The following is a 15,612-nucleotide window of genomic DNA, read 5'->3' as shown; positions in this document are numbered from 1 at the left end:
ATCATATGTATGCCCAATTATGTCTAAGCATAAAATAGTAAATGGGGGATTCTCTCTAAAAGAACCCTTAGAGTGCCCAGCAGTGGTGGACACACCTTTGATCCCAGCATTCAGGGGGTAGAGATAGGGTGATCTCTGTGAGTTCGAGGCTAGCCTGGTCTACAGAGAGTTCTGGAACACCTGGAGTGGTAACAAAGAGAAGCCCTGTCTCAAAAAACAAACAACAACAAAGGTCTCTCAGAGTACACAATTTTTTTTGAGACAGGGTTTCTCTGTGTAGCTTTCTTTGTGCCTTTCCTGGAACTCACTTTGGAGACCAGGCTGGCCTTGAATTTACAGAGATCCACCTGCCTCTGCCTCCCGAGTGCTTGGATTAAAGACGTGCGCCGCCACCACCACCCGGCTAGTACACAATTTGCCCTGATGGTTATGTACCTACAACATGTCCAGGCTGAATTGGCCCAGGTACCCAATATGTCTCACAACATTTGAATAGAAACGTGTTATCTAGGGATTGCTAAGAAGAGTAGTGAACGCACAGTGATGTCCTTGCCTCAGTCTCTCCAGTGCGGTGATCACACGTGGGTACTACCATGCCCAGATGTTATGGCTTTTCAGTAAGGTTTCAAGCACTGGCTAAAAGTTTGAGGCCAGTCAGAGATACAGGGTGAGACCGTGTCTTAAAACAAATAAAACACCAGAGGTAGTGTGGCTCACTGGATAAATAGTGTTACTGCCAAGCCTGAGACCTGAGTTCTGTTCTATTCTGGAGATCCATGTGGAAGGAAAGAACTAACTCCACACAGTTGTCCTCTGACGTCCACACTCCTGCTGTGCCTTGAGCAGACGTGCACACACATGAATAAATAAACACCATTTTTAAAAATTGAAAAACTAAGCCAAGCAGGATGTGGTGGTACATGCCTTTAATCCCAGCACTGGGGAAGCAGGAGCAGACAATCTCTGTGAGTTTGAGGGCAGCTTGGTCTACAAATCAAGTTCCAAGACAGCCAGGGCTGTTAAACAGAGAAACCTGTCCACAAAACAGAAAAACAACAACAAAAAACTAAACCAAAATAAAAAGATTTCAAATCTGGCTAGTAGATTTGTTTGTTTGTTTGTTTTGAGACAGGGTCTCTATGTAGTGCTGACTGTAGATCTGCCTGCCTCTGCCTCCTGAGTGCTGGGATCAAAGGTGTGTTCCATCACACCCAATTCTGGCTAATGGTTTAAAAATGAATTCTAGGGGTTGGGATTTAGCTCAGTGGTAGGGTCCTGGGTTCAATCCTCAGCTCCCCCCCCAAAAAAAATGAATTCTAGTTATTATGTCTACTAAATATATTGTGTATATGTTTATATGTATAATAATGTATTCTGAACTTAAAAGATATTCTAGAAATACATTGGTATCAATATATTAGTGTAAAGTTTAAGCCTCATTCATACATAAACTCTGCAAGGTTCACTGAGGATTCTCTTCCGTGGTCACTTCAGTGTCCAGATTGATAGAGACTCAGTCCTCAGAGTACTACGTCTCTGGGATTTGAAGCCTTCTCCTTTGTCACCAAAGGAGAATTCTCAAGAGTGTGGGGAGTCACAGTTGACTCTTGGGTGCTTAAGCCACAGCCCCTTGACTGGGTCTGGCATGTGGTCCTATCTATTGTAAGGAAGTGCTGGGAAGCACAGCTGCCTGTGTATCTCTTGGTGTGTATATCCACTTGGTTGGGTGAAGACAGCCGAGTGCTGGTGAATCTCTGCTGTTACCAGCTCCATAATCTTGGAAAGTCCCGTTTTGAGTCTCAGTCTAAGTAATAATATCATCATCTCAGGGAATTGTATCAAGTGAAATACAGCAGCATGTATGTTAGAAATTGAAAATAAGGGCTGGAGAGATGGCTCAGTGGTTAAGAGCAATGACTCTTCCAGAGGTCCTGAGTTCAATTCCCAGCAACCACATGGTGGCTCACAACCTACCTGTCATGAGATCTGGTGCCTTCTTCTGGCCTGCAAGGACACATGCAGATAGAACACTGTAAACATAATAAATAAATAAACCTTTAAAAAAAAAAGAAATTTAAAATAAGATGGAAATATTTGATATTCTTTGGCTGGTTTTTTCTTTGTTTGTTTGTTCTTGTTTTTGTTTTGAAGTTAAAATATGCTTATTTTTCCCCAGGTCTGCTGAATGATGGAACTGTGGGAATTTTCAGGGGTAACCAGATGCGCCTGAAGCGTGCTTGCATTCGAAAAGCAAAGATTTCCGCAGTTGCTTTCCGGAAAGCCTTCTGCCACCATAAGTTAGTAGAACTTGATGCCACAGGTGTTAATGCCGACATCACTATCACAGACATCATAAGTGGCCTTGGCAGTAACAAGTGGATCCAGCAAAATCTTCAATGCTTAGTATTAAACTCATTAACTCTGTCTCTCGAGGACCCTTATGAGCGGTGTTTCAGCCGACTTTCTGGTCTTCGGGCTCTAAGCATCACTAATGTGCTCTTTTACAATGAAGATCTGGCTGAAGTTGCTTCGTTGCCTAGACTGGAGAGCCTGGATATTTCTAACACCTCAATCACAGACATCACTGCCCTGCTGGCCTGCAAAGACCGACTCAAGTCTCTCACCATGCACCATTTGAAATGTTTAAAAATGACTACTACCCAGATCCTGGATGTTGTTCGGGAACTAAAACATCTGAATCATCTTGACATTTCAGATGATAAGCAGTTTACATCAGACATAGCCCTTCGATTATTAGAGCAAAAGGACATCTTGCCCAATCTTGTCTCCCTGGATGTTTCAGGGAGAAAGCATGTGACAGATAAAGCTGTTGAAGCCTTTATACAGCAGCGGCCCAGCATGCAGTTTGTAGGTTTGCTGGCCACAGATGCTGGTTATTCTGAATTCCTTACAGGCAAAGGACACTTGAAGGTTAGCTCTTAAAATGTATTCTGTCTGACTGGTTGATTTTTTTTTTTTTTTGGTTTTTTGAGACAGGGGTTCTCTGTAGCTTTGGAGCCTGTCCTGGACTAGCTCTGTAGACCAGGCTGGCCTTGAACTCACAGAGATCCGCCAGCCTCTGCCTCCCGAGTGCTGGGATTACAGGCATGCGCCACCACCGCCTGGCGTCTGGTTGATTTTTTAGTTCCATAAGACTTCATTAGGATAACTGTCTAATATATGAAACAAGGCATGGAAAATCATTGTATAGTAGAAAGGCTTGCATTAGGGTAATAGTCCCAAATAAAAGTCCAGTGGGGCCAAGCTTAGTGAATGCTTTTAATCTAAGCTCTCACAGAGGCAGAGGAAGGTGGATTTCTGTGTATTCCAGGCAGCAAGGGCTACATAGTAATACCCTGTCTCAAAAAAGTCCAATGGGACAAGGGGGTGGAGTTCATTGGGTTGGATGCTTAGCTCTAATCCCAATACTCTGGAGGCAGAGGCAGGCAGATTTCTGAATTTGAGGCCAGCCTGGTCTATCTATATACAGAGTTCTAGACCAGCCAGGGCTACTTAGTGAGACTCTGTCTCTAATAATAGTAATGATAACAGCAACAATAACAATAACAATGTTTTAAAATATTTGGGCTGGAGAGATAGATGGCTCAGCAGTTAAGAGCACAGGCTATACTTCAGAGGACCTAGCCTGAGTTCAACCCCCAGTTCACCCACATGGCAGCTCAAAACCATCTGTAACTAGTCCCAGAGGATCTGATATCTTCGGGCATTCACAGGCATTAGGCACACATGCAGATAAAATCATACACATAATTAAGTAAATAATTTAAAAAATTTTTAAAATGAGGTGTGGTACTTCATTTTTATAATTGTAGCATAGGAGACCAAGGCAAGAAGGTTTGAGGCCAGCCTAGGCTACATAGCAAGGACCTGACTCAAAACAAACAAAGGATCATTAGAACTTTTTTTATTAAAATATGTACAAAGGTTGATGTTTCTTTGACTGCTGATTTGACAGCTCAAAAATAAGATTAAATGAAGAGAGCTGAGATTGCCTGTCTCTTATTAGAATTATCCAATTTATCTGGGCAGTGGTGGCACACACCTTCAGTCCAGCACTCAGGAGGTAGAGGCAGGTGGATCTTTGTAAGTTTGAGGCCAGCCTGGTCTACAGAGTGACCAGGAAAGTCAGGGCTACACAGAGAAATTGTCTTTAAAAAAAAAAAAAAGATTTATCCTATTTAGTGCAATTGATAAAAATCTTGTCTGAAATGGTTATCTCAGTATTGTGATGAGTTTAGGTTGGCTCTTGGCTTTATGTGCCTGTTTATAAGACCACAGTAATGGGAGTAAGAAACAGTCATTCTAATTTCCCAGTATTTCATGGGGCAGGTGTTTGTAAGAATATGAGATGTGTTTGTTGCACTTCATAAGCATTGCTTACTTTTGTGTCTCCATAGTCCTCCTGCCTCAGATTCCTGTTGCTGTGATTACAGATGTGAGCCACCACACCTAATTTAACAATTTTTTTTTCTTTTCTTGTATTTGTTTGTTTTGTTTTAGATAGGGTCTCTTCACTGTGTAGCCCTGCCTGGCCTGGAACTCACTATGTGGAGGGGGCTGACCTCCAATTCACAGTGATCCTTCTTTCTGTCTTTATCTCTGGAGTGCTGGGATTAAAGGTGTATGCCACCATTCCCTGTCCCAAAAGACGTTCTTTTTATTTTAGTTTACTTGTGTGTACAAATGAGTTACCTGGATGTATGTGTACCATTTGTGTGCCTGATGCCTGAGGAGGCTATCAGATCTCTTGGGGACAGAAATTCCATACAGTTTCGAGCTGCGGTGTAGGTGTTGGGAATTGAACTCAAGTCCTCTAGGAGAGTAGCAGCCAGTGCTCTTAACTGCAAAGCCATCTCCCAGTCCCAGATATGGTTTTCCTAGGGGTAGCAGACCATAGATCCTGTCTGTGCCTTGGACAGTTTGAATCTAAAGTGTATGTGCTTCCCTACACCTACTACCTCTACTGAAGGAGGTCTTGGTGTGGCTTTTCCACCATAGCTGGTTTTCTGACCCCAGAATTCCTCCTGTGGTCTTTGTCACCATTAAGTTTCCTCAGTCTTGCACTTCACAAGTAAATTTGTTGGCCGCCTCACTCCCAAGGCTTGCTTTATCAACCAAGCTATGGCTCTTGACATCTACTAAATCCAGTGTTGATTCTTGGACTTAATCCTCTTTGACCTAGAGTGGTGTTTGGCACAGTTATGCTGCCTTCCTTCTTGTATACTTGTGCTTTTTTAAACCTAGCTTCTAGGATATCACATTCACCTTGTTTGTTTTATTTTCCTTCCTTGTTTTGTTGCTTGTTTTCTCTTACTGTGTTTTTCCTCCTTTTTTAAGGCTTCTGCTGTCTAAATGTTCCAGTCCATAGCCCTGCAAATTTGTGATTTATTTTGTTTTTGTAATTACTCTTACTCAAAAGTCTGAGAAGCAATTATTCTTTTAAATTTTTTTATTATATATTTATTTTTATTTCATATGCATTTGTGTTTTGCCTACATGTGTATCTGTATAAGGGCATTGGATCCCCTAGAACAGGAGTTACAGATAGTTGTGAGCCACCATGTAGGTGCTGAGGGTTGAACCCAGGTCTCTGGAAGAGTATCCAGTGCTCTTAACTGCTGACTCATCTCTCCAGCCCTGCAGTTATTCTTTTATTTTAGTTTTGTTTAGGTATTTTATTTTGTATTTTTTTAATATCTTAATTTTTTATTACATTTATTTATTTATTGGGAGGGATGTGCATGCTTGCTGCACATGTGTGGAAGTCATCAGGTGTCATTTATCTTCTTCATTGTGTTGATGTACAGAATTGACCTTCGATCATCAGGCTAGGCTGACTCCTTCAAATTGCCCTCTAACCTGTACACACGTGCCATGCATACATACCCTCAAAAAAAAAAAAAAAAAAAAAAAAAAAAGGATAAAAAAATTTTTTTGGAATGTCTCTTTTAAGATTTATTTTAGATTTTAGTCAGGACATAGTGACACACACCTTTAATTCAAACATTCGGGAGGCAGAGGTAGGTATATCTCTGAGTTCGAGGCTAGTCTGATCTACAGAATGGGTTCCAGGACAGCCAGGGATACACAGAGAAACCTTGTCTTGAAAAAACAAAAAACAAAGAAAAATAATCGTTTTTTTTTCTTATTTTTATTTTATTTTTTTTTTTGTGTGTGTGTCTATGTGTGTCAGTATCTGTGGAAGCTAAAGGAGCTGGTTTTCCCCATGGAGCTGGAGATACAGGGAGATCACATCTCTTGGGACTGGAATTCCATACAATTTCCAGCTGCCCGGTGTGGATGATGGGAACCAAAACTGCAGTTTTCTGCAAGAGCAACATGCTTTCTTTCTCCCCCCTCACCCCCCTTTTTTTTGACTGTTTGAGACAGTTTTTCTGTGTAACTGACCTGGCTGTCCTGGAAGTCACTGAGATCCAACTGCCTCTGCCTCCTGAGAGCTGGGATCAAAGGCCTGTGCCATCACAGCTGATACAATGTGCTCCTTTAACAGGGCTCCATCCCTGGAGTGTCTTCACAGCATCTTGTAGTTTATAGGTTCCTCCTTCCCTTCCCATTCGTTTTTGCTTTTTAGATTTTTAAACTTTATGTGTGGTGCTGGGAAATCAAACCCAGGTAGTCTACAAAAATAAGTACTCATAACCACTAATCCATCTCTCCAGCTCTGTCTCCCCTTTTTTTGTTTTGAGACAAGCTCTTACTATGTAGCCCTGGCTGGCCTCAAACTCCTAGAGACGCACCTGCCTCTCACGTTCTGAACTTAAAGACATGTACTCTTGTGCCTGTCTTCCCATACCCCTTTACTGGTTTTGAGACCCTGATTCCCCTGGAACTCACTGTGTAGACCAGGCTGGCCTTGAACTCAGAGATCCTCCTGCTTCTGCCTCCTCATTACTGGGATTAAAGGCATGTACCACACCCTTCGAAACCTCTCTTTCTTTTCTTCCTTTTTTTATTAATTAAAAAATGATTACATTTATGTATTATGACATAGTATACATGTGGTGGTCACAGGACAACTTTGAGGAGTCGGTTCTTCTGTGTGAGTCCCAGGAACTAAATGAAGTTTTCATGCTTGATAGCAGGTGCCTTTATCGAAGGCTTTGTCACATAGGCCTTCCTTCCCTTCATTGTCTTTCCCTTTAAACATGTCTACTGGCCTGGCATAGTGATGCATGACCTTCATCTCAGACTTGAAAGCCAGCCTGTCTACACAGAGAGTTCTTGGCCAGCCAAGGATACATAGTGAGACTGTCACAAACAAAACAAAAAACTGGTCTACAGTCCTTTTGACTTTTGTTGTTGTTGTTTTGTTTTGTTTTTTGAGACAGGGTTTCTCTGTAGCTTTGAGCCTTTCCTGGATCTCACTCTGTAGCCCAGGCTGGCCTCAACTCAACAAAGATCTGCCTGCTTCTGCCCTTTTGACTTTTAGAGTTCTCCTCAGAGTAGAATTTTAGAAATATATGGCTATACATGTTCATGGTCCATATTTCTTTCTGTCTTTTGGGGGGTTAGGAGTTGGGATAGGGTCTTACTGTATCTCATGCAGGCCTAGTACTTACTGTGTAGTCCAGGCTGACTTTGAATTTAGAATTCTCCTGCCCCAACTTCCTAAATGCTATGATTAAGTTTTGAACCACTATTCCTATATTTTCTGCAAGTCACTAGCTGGGTTTGGAATTTAGTTAAATTAAGGTTTGATCCCTTTGACAAGACCCTTGTGCTCTTTGACTGGGCTCTGTGTAATGTCTAGTCTTCTCTCCCTGTAACACCAGCAGCTATTGGTATTCATTATCAGATTAGTAATTCACTGGAGATTGTATGGTACCTAGATCTGATCATTCCTTGGAGATCATTGTATTGTGATGTCTTAGTCATTGTATGTGTGTCTGTAATGTATGATACATGTGTGTGTGCATGTACACTGATGAGTCTGTAGATGTCAGAGCACACCTTTGTCAAATTGCTTCTCTTTCAACCTTTGCTTGGATTTCAGGGATCAAACTTGGGTCACCAGGCTTGCATGGCAAGCACCTTCACCCACTGAGCCATCTCACCAGCCCTGTATCTTAGTCATCACTTTTTTTTTCCACTTGCCAGTCTGATTACACAGTGATCCCTGGCAACCGCAGTTTAGCATAAGTAGATTAACGTTTGTAAATTAAGTTAGGTTCAATTTTGAATAAACCCTCTTATAGAGATTGATTGATCTGGGGAAATTAGCAGGTTTATTTGATGAATATGTAGTAAGTGTTCTTCTGAGCCATGCATAATGCTAGTCACTGTTGACATACTCAGTTGAGTGGTACATGGGTCAGTAAAGTGGGAGGACCATGATAACTAGGAAAAAGAAATTTGGGGTAACCTGACTTAGATTGGTGTGTCAAGAAGGCTTTTGGGCTTGACTTAGGAAGAGTAAGTACAAATTAGTTAAGCAAAGAGAGAAAATTTTAGACTGGACATTGTATGTGATGGCCTTTTGCTGAGATGAAGCTTGGCTTTTTGAAAGATCATGGAAAAGGCCAGCAATCCTGATAGCATTATGATTTAAGGGAATGTTTACCCTAAGAGGCAGCTTAAAAGCCTCAGTGAGAGCTGGGCAATGGTGGCGCACGCCTTTAATCCCAGCACTTGGGAGGCAGAGGCAGGTGGATCTCTTGTGAGTTCAAGGCCAGCCTGGTCTACAGAGTGAGTTCCAGGACAGCCAAGCCAGGGCTACACAGAGAAATGCTGTCTTGAAAAAACAAAACAAAACAAAACAAAGCAAAAGCCTCAGTGAGCGCTGGAGAGATGCTGCTTAGTGGTTAAGAGCACTGGCTGCTCTTCCAGAGGTCCTGAGTTCAATACCCAGCAACCACATGGTGGCTCACAACCATCTATAATGAGATCTCGTGCCCTCTTCTGGCCTGCAGACATAAATGCAGACAGAACATTGTATATATAATACATAAATAAATCTTTTAAAAAAAAGCCTCAGTGAGACAGCAAGGCTTGATGAAGTGTGAAATGTCTTGAGGTTTATTCTAGGTGCTGTATAGAAAATACTATCTACAGTGTTGTCCTGAGTTCTCAGTTCATTATTCATCTCTGGAGGATGATGGTTAGAAAGTAATCATTCCTATTTGCTTCAAGCCTTAGTTATGCTGAATGCCATCTTTACAGCTGATGTTAAGACGAAGAAAGGTAGAGGGTTAAACAAATTCTAAACACTTGTCTTTTGGCTGTTCAAAGGTGTCTGGAGAAGCCAATGAAACTCAAATTGCAGAAGCATTAAGGCGGTACAGTGAAAGGGCATTTTTTGTCCGGGAAGCTTTGTTTCATCTTTTTAGCTTGACTCATGTGATGGAAAAAACAAAGCCAGAAATCTTAAAGGTAAGAACAAGAAAGTGGTGATATTTGAAATAACTTTTCTAGTAGATTTTGTGTATTTAGTTTTGACTTTTATTTCTTTTTTATTTTTAATGGGGTTGATGATCCCAGTTCCAGTTATTAGTTAAAAATAAGAAGTTGCCGGGTGGTGGTGGTGGTGGTGCATGCCTTTAATCCCAGCACTTGGGAGGCAGAGGCAGGTGGATCTCTGTGAGTTTGAGGCCAACCTGGTCTCCAAAGTAAGTTCCAGGAAAGGTGCAAAGCTACACAGAGAAACCCTGTCTTGAAACCCCTCCCCCCCCAAAAAAAGTTAATTGCATATCATTACAGAAGTTTATACTAGTCTCATTAAGTAATTTAAATGCTTTATAGTGCTATTTAATTACCTCAGACCAGTAACCCTGTGACGTTTTATTACAGGAAAATGGAAGTGTAGGAATGGACTCAGTATACTGCATTGTGTGTCAGCCTTATATTCCCACTCAGAAGCGTTTTAGAAATATGTATTAGAATTGTGTAAGGTTAGGAAGATAGCTCATTGGGAAAGAGTGTTTAGTGGGCAAACATGAAGAACCAAGTTAGATCCTAGCATCACATTTCTAAAAAGCCAGTATAGCTTTGTATGCTTGTAACCCCTGTGCTAGGGGCAGGTGGAGACAGGAGAATTACTTGGACTTGCTGGCCCCATTTTAACCTAAGAAGGTGGAGTGTCACACAGCAGGAACACCAGTGTCCTCCTCTGTAATCTACACACATGTGCACATAACATCACTGACATACACACTACACATATTGTAGGGCTAGGGATATAGATCAGTTGGTAGAGGCTTGCCTAGGATGCATGAGCTCATAGTTTTAATCTCTAACACTGTATAAACTGGGCATGGTGGGACATGCCTGTAGTCCCAGTACTTGGGAGATGGGGACAAGGTGAATCAGAAGTTCAAGGGCATCCTTGACTACACAGTGGGTTGTGAGACCCTGTCTAAGGAAAAAATGTCCATTAAGTTAGGTACAGTGACACATACCCTTTTTTTAAAAAATTTTTTCCAATTTTATTTATTTATTTATTTTTCTATTATCAGCTTGATACAGTATAATAGTGAAATGTTTGATTGAGGCTTGCCCAGTAATTGAGTAAAACCAAAACTTATTATAAGCCATAGTCATCCTAGGGGACACATACCCTTTAATCTAAACACCCAGGAGGCAGAGGCTGATGGATCTTTTAGAATTTAAGGCCAGTCTGGTATATATAGTGAGTTTCAGGTCAGTCAGAGCTACACAGTAAGACTGTCTCAAAAAAAAAAAAAAAAGTTGCATTGATGTAACCTATTGTTTTACATTTCATTTATTTATTTGTTTATTTGTTGTTTTGTTTTGTTTTGTTTTTTGTTTTTCAAGACAGAGTTTCTCTGTGTAGCTTTGAGTCTTTCCTGGAACTCGCTTTGTAGACTAGGCTGGCCTCGAGCTCACAGAGATCCACCTGGCTCTGCCTCCTGGGTGCTGGGATTAAAGGTATGCACCGCCGCCGCCGCCGCCACCGCCTCCGCCGCTTGGCTTGTTACCCACTGTTAAAAGTCCTGTCTCATACATTCATGACGCTGGGTTCAGTCCTTACGAGTGTTATAGTGGGGAGCAGTGAAATGGTCCAGCTTGCTGCTAAGTCTGAAGACATGAGTTCAGTCCCAGAACCCACACTGTAGAAGGAGAGAACTGACTGCCAGAAGGTTTCCTCTGACTTCCAGGTGCATGTACACACACACACACACACACACACACACACACACACACACACACACACATGCACAGGTACCATCAGTTGAACATGGTGACATTAGGCCATACCTCTGCCATTCAGGAGGCTGAGGCAGAAGGGTTACAAGTTCAAGCCCATGTGGGCTGCATAGCAAGTTTGAGAACAACCTAGGTTTTCTAAGGAGAGCTTTGGGGCTGAGGAGATGGCTCAGCAGTTAAGAGTACTTGTTGTTCTTGCAGAAGACCCAGATTTCATTCCTAGCACCCACATAGTGGCTTACAGCTGTTCATAGCCCTGGTTCCAGGTCATCTAGCAAGCATGCATTTGGTGCACATACATGCATGCAAGCTGAACATCCATACACATACAAGTAAAATATTATGTATACAGTATGTATGACTGCAGGCCAGAAGAGGGCACCAGATCTCATTATAGATGGTTGTGAGCCACCATGTGGTTGCTGGGAATTGAACTCAGGACCTCTGGAAGAACAGTCAGTGTTCTTAACCTCTGAGCCATCTAAGTAAAATAAATGTAAAAACTAAAAAGAAAAGTAAGGAGGCCTTGTCTTAATAAAATTTAAAGTTAGGTGTGGGTGTGTGCCATTAACCCCAGCATTTTTAAGGCAGAGGCAAGCAGATCTCTGAGTTTGCTGCCAGCCTGGTCTACAGAGTGAGTTCTACTCTGGTTAGGGCTATGTAGTTGAGACCTTGTCTCAAGAGAGAGATGGAGGTTGGTTAGAAGAGCATATTTGCTACACCTGGTGTATAGCTTAGTGGTAGAAAACTTGCATTTGACCTCTAGTACAAACATATGTAAATAATAACCAACAGATTTATAGACACAAGAAATTTAGATTTGATAAGACTGTATGGGCTTCAGGGATCTGTATCTTACTTAGACCAAGAAAGTTGTTATGCACATTCAGTTTTGAAATCTAGTGAGTGTAAGATTTCATTTCATTTAGTGGGCACAATCTGAAGAGGTGGATTTTGTCTTCTATTTATAGACTGTGAAACTTGTCTATGATGTTAAGTCAGTGGCAGAGCTGAACTAAGTATCTTAGATTTTCTAATGGGCTGCTTGGGTAGGAACTATACCATTTTATTATTGTCACCAATGCCTGTCAGTCTCTTCATACAAACCAGTAGATGCCGGTATTTGGTTTGTCTCCCTGCCCCCACTTCCAGTGTTGGTTTCTTTTGTGGGGATGTATTGTTTGTAATCTAGGAAAAAAAGCTTGCCTAAAGATGAGAAGACAGAGCTAGCCACAGAGTTAGCCATAGAGGTCAGGCAGTGGTGGCATACACCTTTGGTTCTAGGCAGAGGCAGAGATTGGTCTGGCTCTCTGTGAGTTCAAGGCCACACTGGGCTACAGGAGATTAATCCAGTCTCAAAGAGAACAGAGCCAGGCAGTGGTGGCATACATCTTTAACTCCAGCACTTGGGATCACATACTTTTGATGCCTCCCTCCCTCCCTTTCTCTGTCCCTCTATTCCTCCCTCTCTCCCTTCCTTCCTTCCTTTCTTTCTCCACACAGTCTCACTGTGTAGCCCTGGCTGTCCTGGAACTCACTCTGTGGACCAGGCTGGTCTCAAACTCAGAAATTTACCTGCCTCTGCCTCCTGAGTGCTGGGATTAAAGGTGTGTGCCACCACTGCCCAGCTCCAGTTTTGGTTTTATAATATTGAGCACAAAGGACTACATCTCTAGCTCTGATTTGAAAATTTCATTTATTTAGAGATTAAAGATTAAAAGCCCATTCACACAAGGAGTTTTGCTGTAAAAGAAAGCAAAGGGGGAAAAATGGCAATTGATTAAGGAAATAGGATTAAAGAGGGTTTTGTTATTTTAGGCAGGATCTTGCTATGAGACCCAGCTTGGCCTCAAATTTACAATCTTCCTGCCTCAGCCTCCCAATACTGGAATTACAGGCAAGTGCAGTGCCCCTCCCCTTATTTATAAATGAATAGCTTTTAAAATATGCTGATCTTTCCAATCCATAATTTTATTTTATTTTATTTTTAAATTGTATTTACTTAGAAGCATTCAGAATGTCAACAAAACAGCTGCAGTTTTTTTTTTTTTGTTTTTTTTTTTTTGCAATTGCAGAGTGGTATTCAGTTAACAGAACAACAATTATCTTCATATAAGCTGCATCAGAGACAACTGGAGATGAAAAACAATAAAACAAAAACAAAAAAACAAAACAAAAAAAACCTACCATCCCCATATATAATTAATTTGTGCTGTGCACCAACAAGAGCCTGCTTTAAATTTCCATGCCAATTTACAACCCCAGACTGTACCAGGCAAGGTTAGTGGCTATTGAAAATACCACCAGGACAGGGCTAGCTAAGGACACATTCGGTAGTGTGTTCACTATACAAAAAAAGACACTGTACAGTTTAAAAACAAATCTTACACAGCCTTACATTTCCATTTTTTTCTTTAAAAGGAGTGAGTTGTGTACAGGGGGGTTAAATGCTTTATAGACAAGAAAAAACAACTGCGTTAGAACCAACTTATTCATCACCATCATCATCTTTATCTTTGTCTTCCTCTTCCTCATCCTCTTCATCCTCCTCCTCCTCCTCATCTTCCTCTTCTTTTTCTTGCTCTTTTCAGCCTTGACGACCCCCTTCTTGGCTACATCGGGTTTTGCTTTAGCTCTGTAGCAGCGATATCCTTCTCATACTTCTCCTTCAGCTCGGCAGCCTTCTTCTCACAGGGCTGCTTGTTATCCGCAGCGGTGTTGCTCCACATCTCCCCCAGCTTCTTCGCAACGTCCCCGATGGACAAACCAGGGTGCTCTCCTTTGATTTTGGGACAATACTCAGAACAGAACAAGAAAAAGGCCGAAGGAGGCCTCTTGGGTGCATTGGGGTCCTTGAACTTCTTTTTGCTCTCCCCTTTGGGGGGATGTAGGTTTTCATTTCTCTTTCATAACGAGCCTTGTCAGCCTTTGCCATGTCTTCAAATTTCCCCTTTTCTTTAGCAGACATGGTCTTCCACCTTTCTGAGCACTTCTTCGAGAACTCTGAGAAGTTGACAGAAGCATCCGGGTGCTTTTTCTTGTGTTCCTCCTGGCAAGTTTGCACAAAGAATGCACATGAGGACATTTTGCCTCTCGGCTTCTTAGGATCTCCTTTGCCCATGTTTAGTTGATTTTCCTCCGTGAGGCACAGAGTCGCCCAGTGCCCGTCCGGCTCTCGTTTGCCCCGGCGCTGTCTCTATGGAGCTCAGTGTACTATGGAGCTCAATGTACTGCAGTCCAATCCATAATTTTTAAAACGATGTAGAAGTCATTATTTCCTTGAGTAGACAGATAAGGAAGTAATCTGTCATATCCATGGAGGGATCAGCTTTAGAGAGGGTTGCAAACAGGGAGTCAGAATCCGAAGTTCGTTTCTAGTTACTTCAGTTTTCTTTGTGTGGTTGAAAGCTAGGTTTTGCCAGGGCTGGAGAGAGGGCTCAGTGATTGAGAGCACTTGTTGCTGTACAGAGAACCTCCGGGCCTTATTTCCTAGCACCCACGGCAGGTAGGCCACAACTGCCTGTAACTTCAGTTCTGAAGGATCCGGCACCCTCTTCTGGCCTCTGTGGGCACGTACACACATATGTACACACATACACACATAAGTAAATAATAAACTTTAAAGCTACACTTTCGGCTGCATTGAAGAATGGGAGGGACTTTAGAAGGGAAAGAAGTGAAGGACAGTGGTGTAGTCCAGGGAGAGGGTAGCTTTGACTGCATTCTAACTGGAAGTTTGGGAATTGAGAATAATAATGGCCTAGGCTCTCTGCATATGAACACATCTTTGAAGTTATTCTAGAGCAACAAAGCCACCTCACTATACGAAGAGGGTTGTGTTTCTGAGGTGAATTAGGAGAACTAAATGCTTTGTTTCATTTCATTTCGTTTCAGCTTGTGGTCACTGGTATGAGAAACCATCCTATGAATTTGCCTGTGCAACTGGCTGCGAGTGCCTGTGTGTTTAACTTGACTAAGCAGGACCTTGCATTAGGCATGCCTGTCCGGCTCCTTGCTGATGTGACCCATTTGCTGCTCAAGGCCATGGAACATTTTCCTAATCACCAGCAGGTAAGCACTCTCTTATTCCCACTGGAGCATTCGTAGATCCTTCTTTTACTGTTTTCTGTTCGTGCAGTTCACGTGAATAAAGCAAGCCTTCCTGTTTGTTGTTGTGTTCTTTTGAAGCAAGACCTTTTTTGCCAAGCTGTTCTTGAACTCCTGATCCCCCTAAATCCATTTCCAAAGTCCAGAGATTAGGCATGTATCACCATGACCAGAATTAAAACTTATTGGTGTTCCAGGCATTGTGGTGTGTACCTTTAATCATAGCATTTGGGAGGCAGAGGTTGGTGATCTCTAAGTCTGTACAAAGAAAAAATAAAAAAGAAATTATACTAAAACGAA

At 42.0% G+C, this 15,612-nt stretch overlaps 1 protein-coding gene and 1 pseudogene across 1 annotated transcript in view; one reads left to right on the top strand and one right to left on the bottom strand.

Moving 5' to 3' along the window:
• Positions 1-15,612, top strand: part of Zyg11b (zyg-11 family member B, cell cycle regulator) — a 53,517-nt gene that overhangs the window by 14,621 nt on the left and 23,284 nt on the right. The window contains exons 3-5 of the mRNA XM_036178002.1: positions 2,177-2,931; positions 9,271-9,411; positions 15,100-15,276. Coding sequence (XP_036033895.1) covers positions 2,177-2,931; positions 9,271-9,411; positions 15,100-15,276 — 1,073 coding nt within the window. The remainder of the gene's footprint in view (positions 1-2,176; positions 2,932-9,270; positions 9,412-15,099; positions 15,277-15,612) is intronic.
• On the bottom strand, positions 13,694-14,407 carry LOC118577603 (annotated as a pseudogene).

This window comes from Onychomys torridus, chromosome 2 (assembly GCF_903995425.1).
Source record: "Onychomys torridus chromosome 2, mOncTor1.1, whole genome shotgun sequence".
NCBI classification, from domain to species: domain Eukaryota; kingdom Metazoa; phylum Chordata; class Mammalia; order Rodentia; family Cricetidae; genus Onychomys; species Onychomys torridus.
Note: the sequence above shows the minus strand (reverse complement) of the source record. Positions and strands in the feature narration are given on the sequence as shown.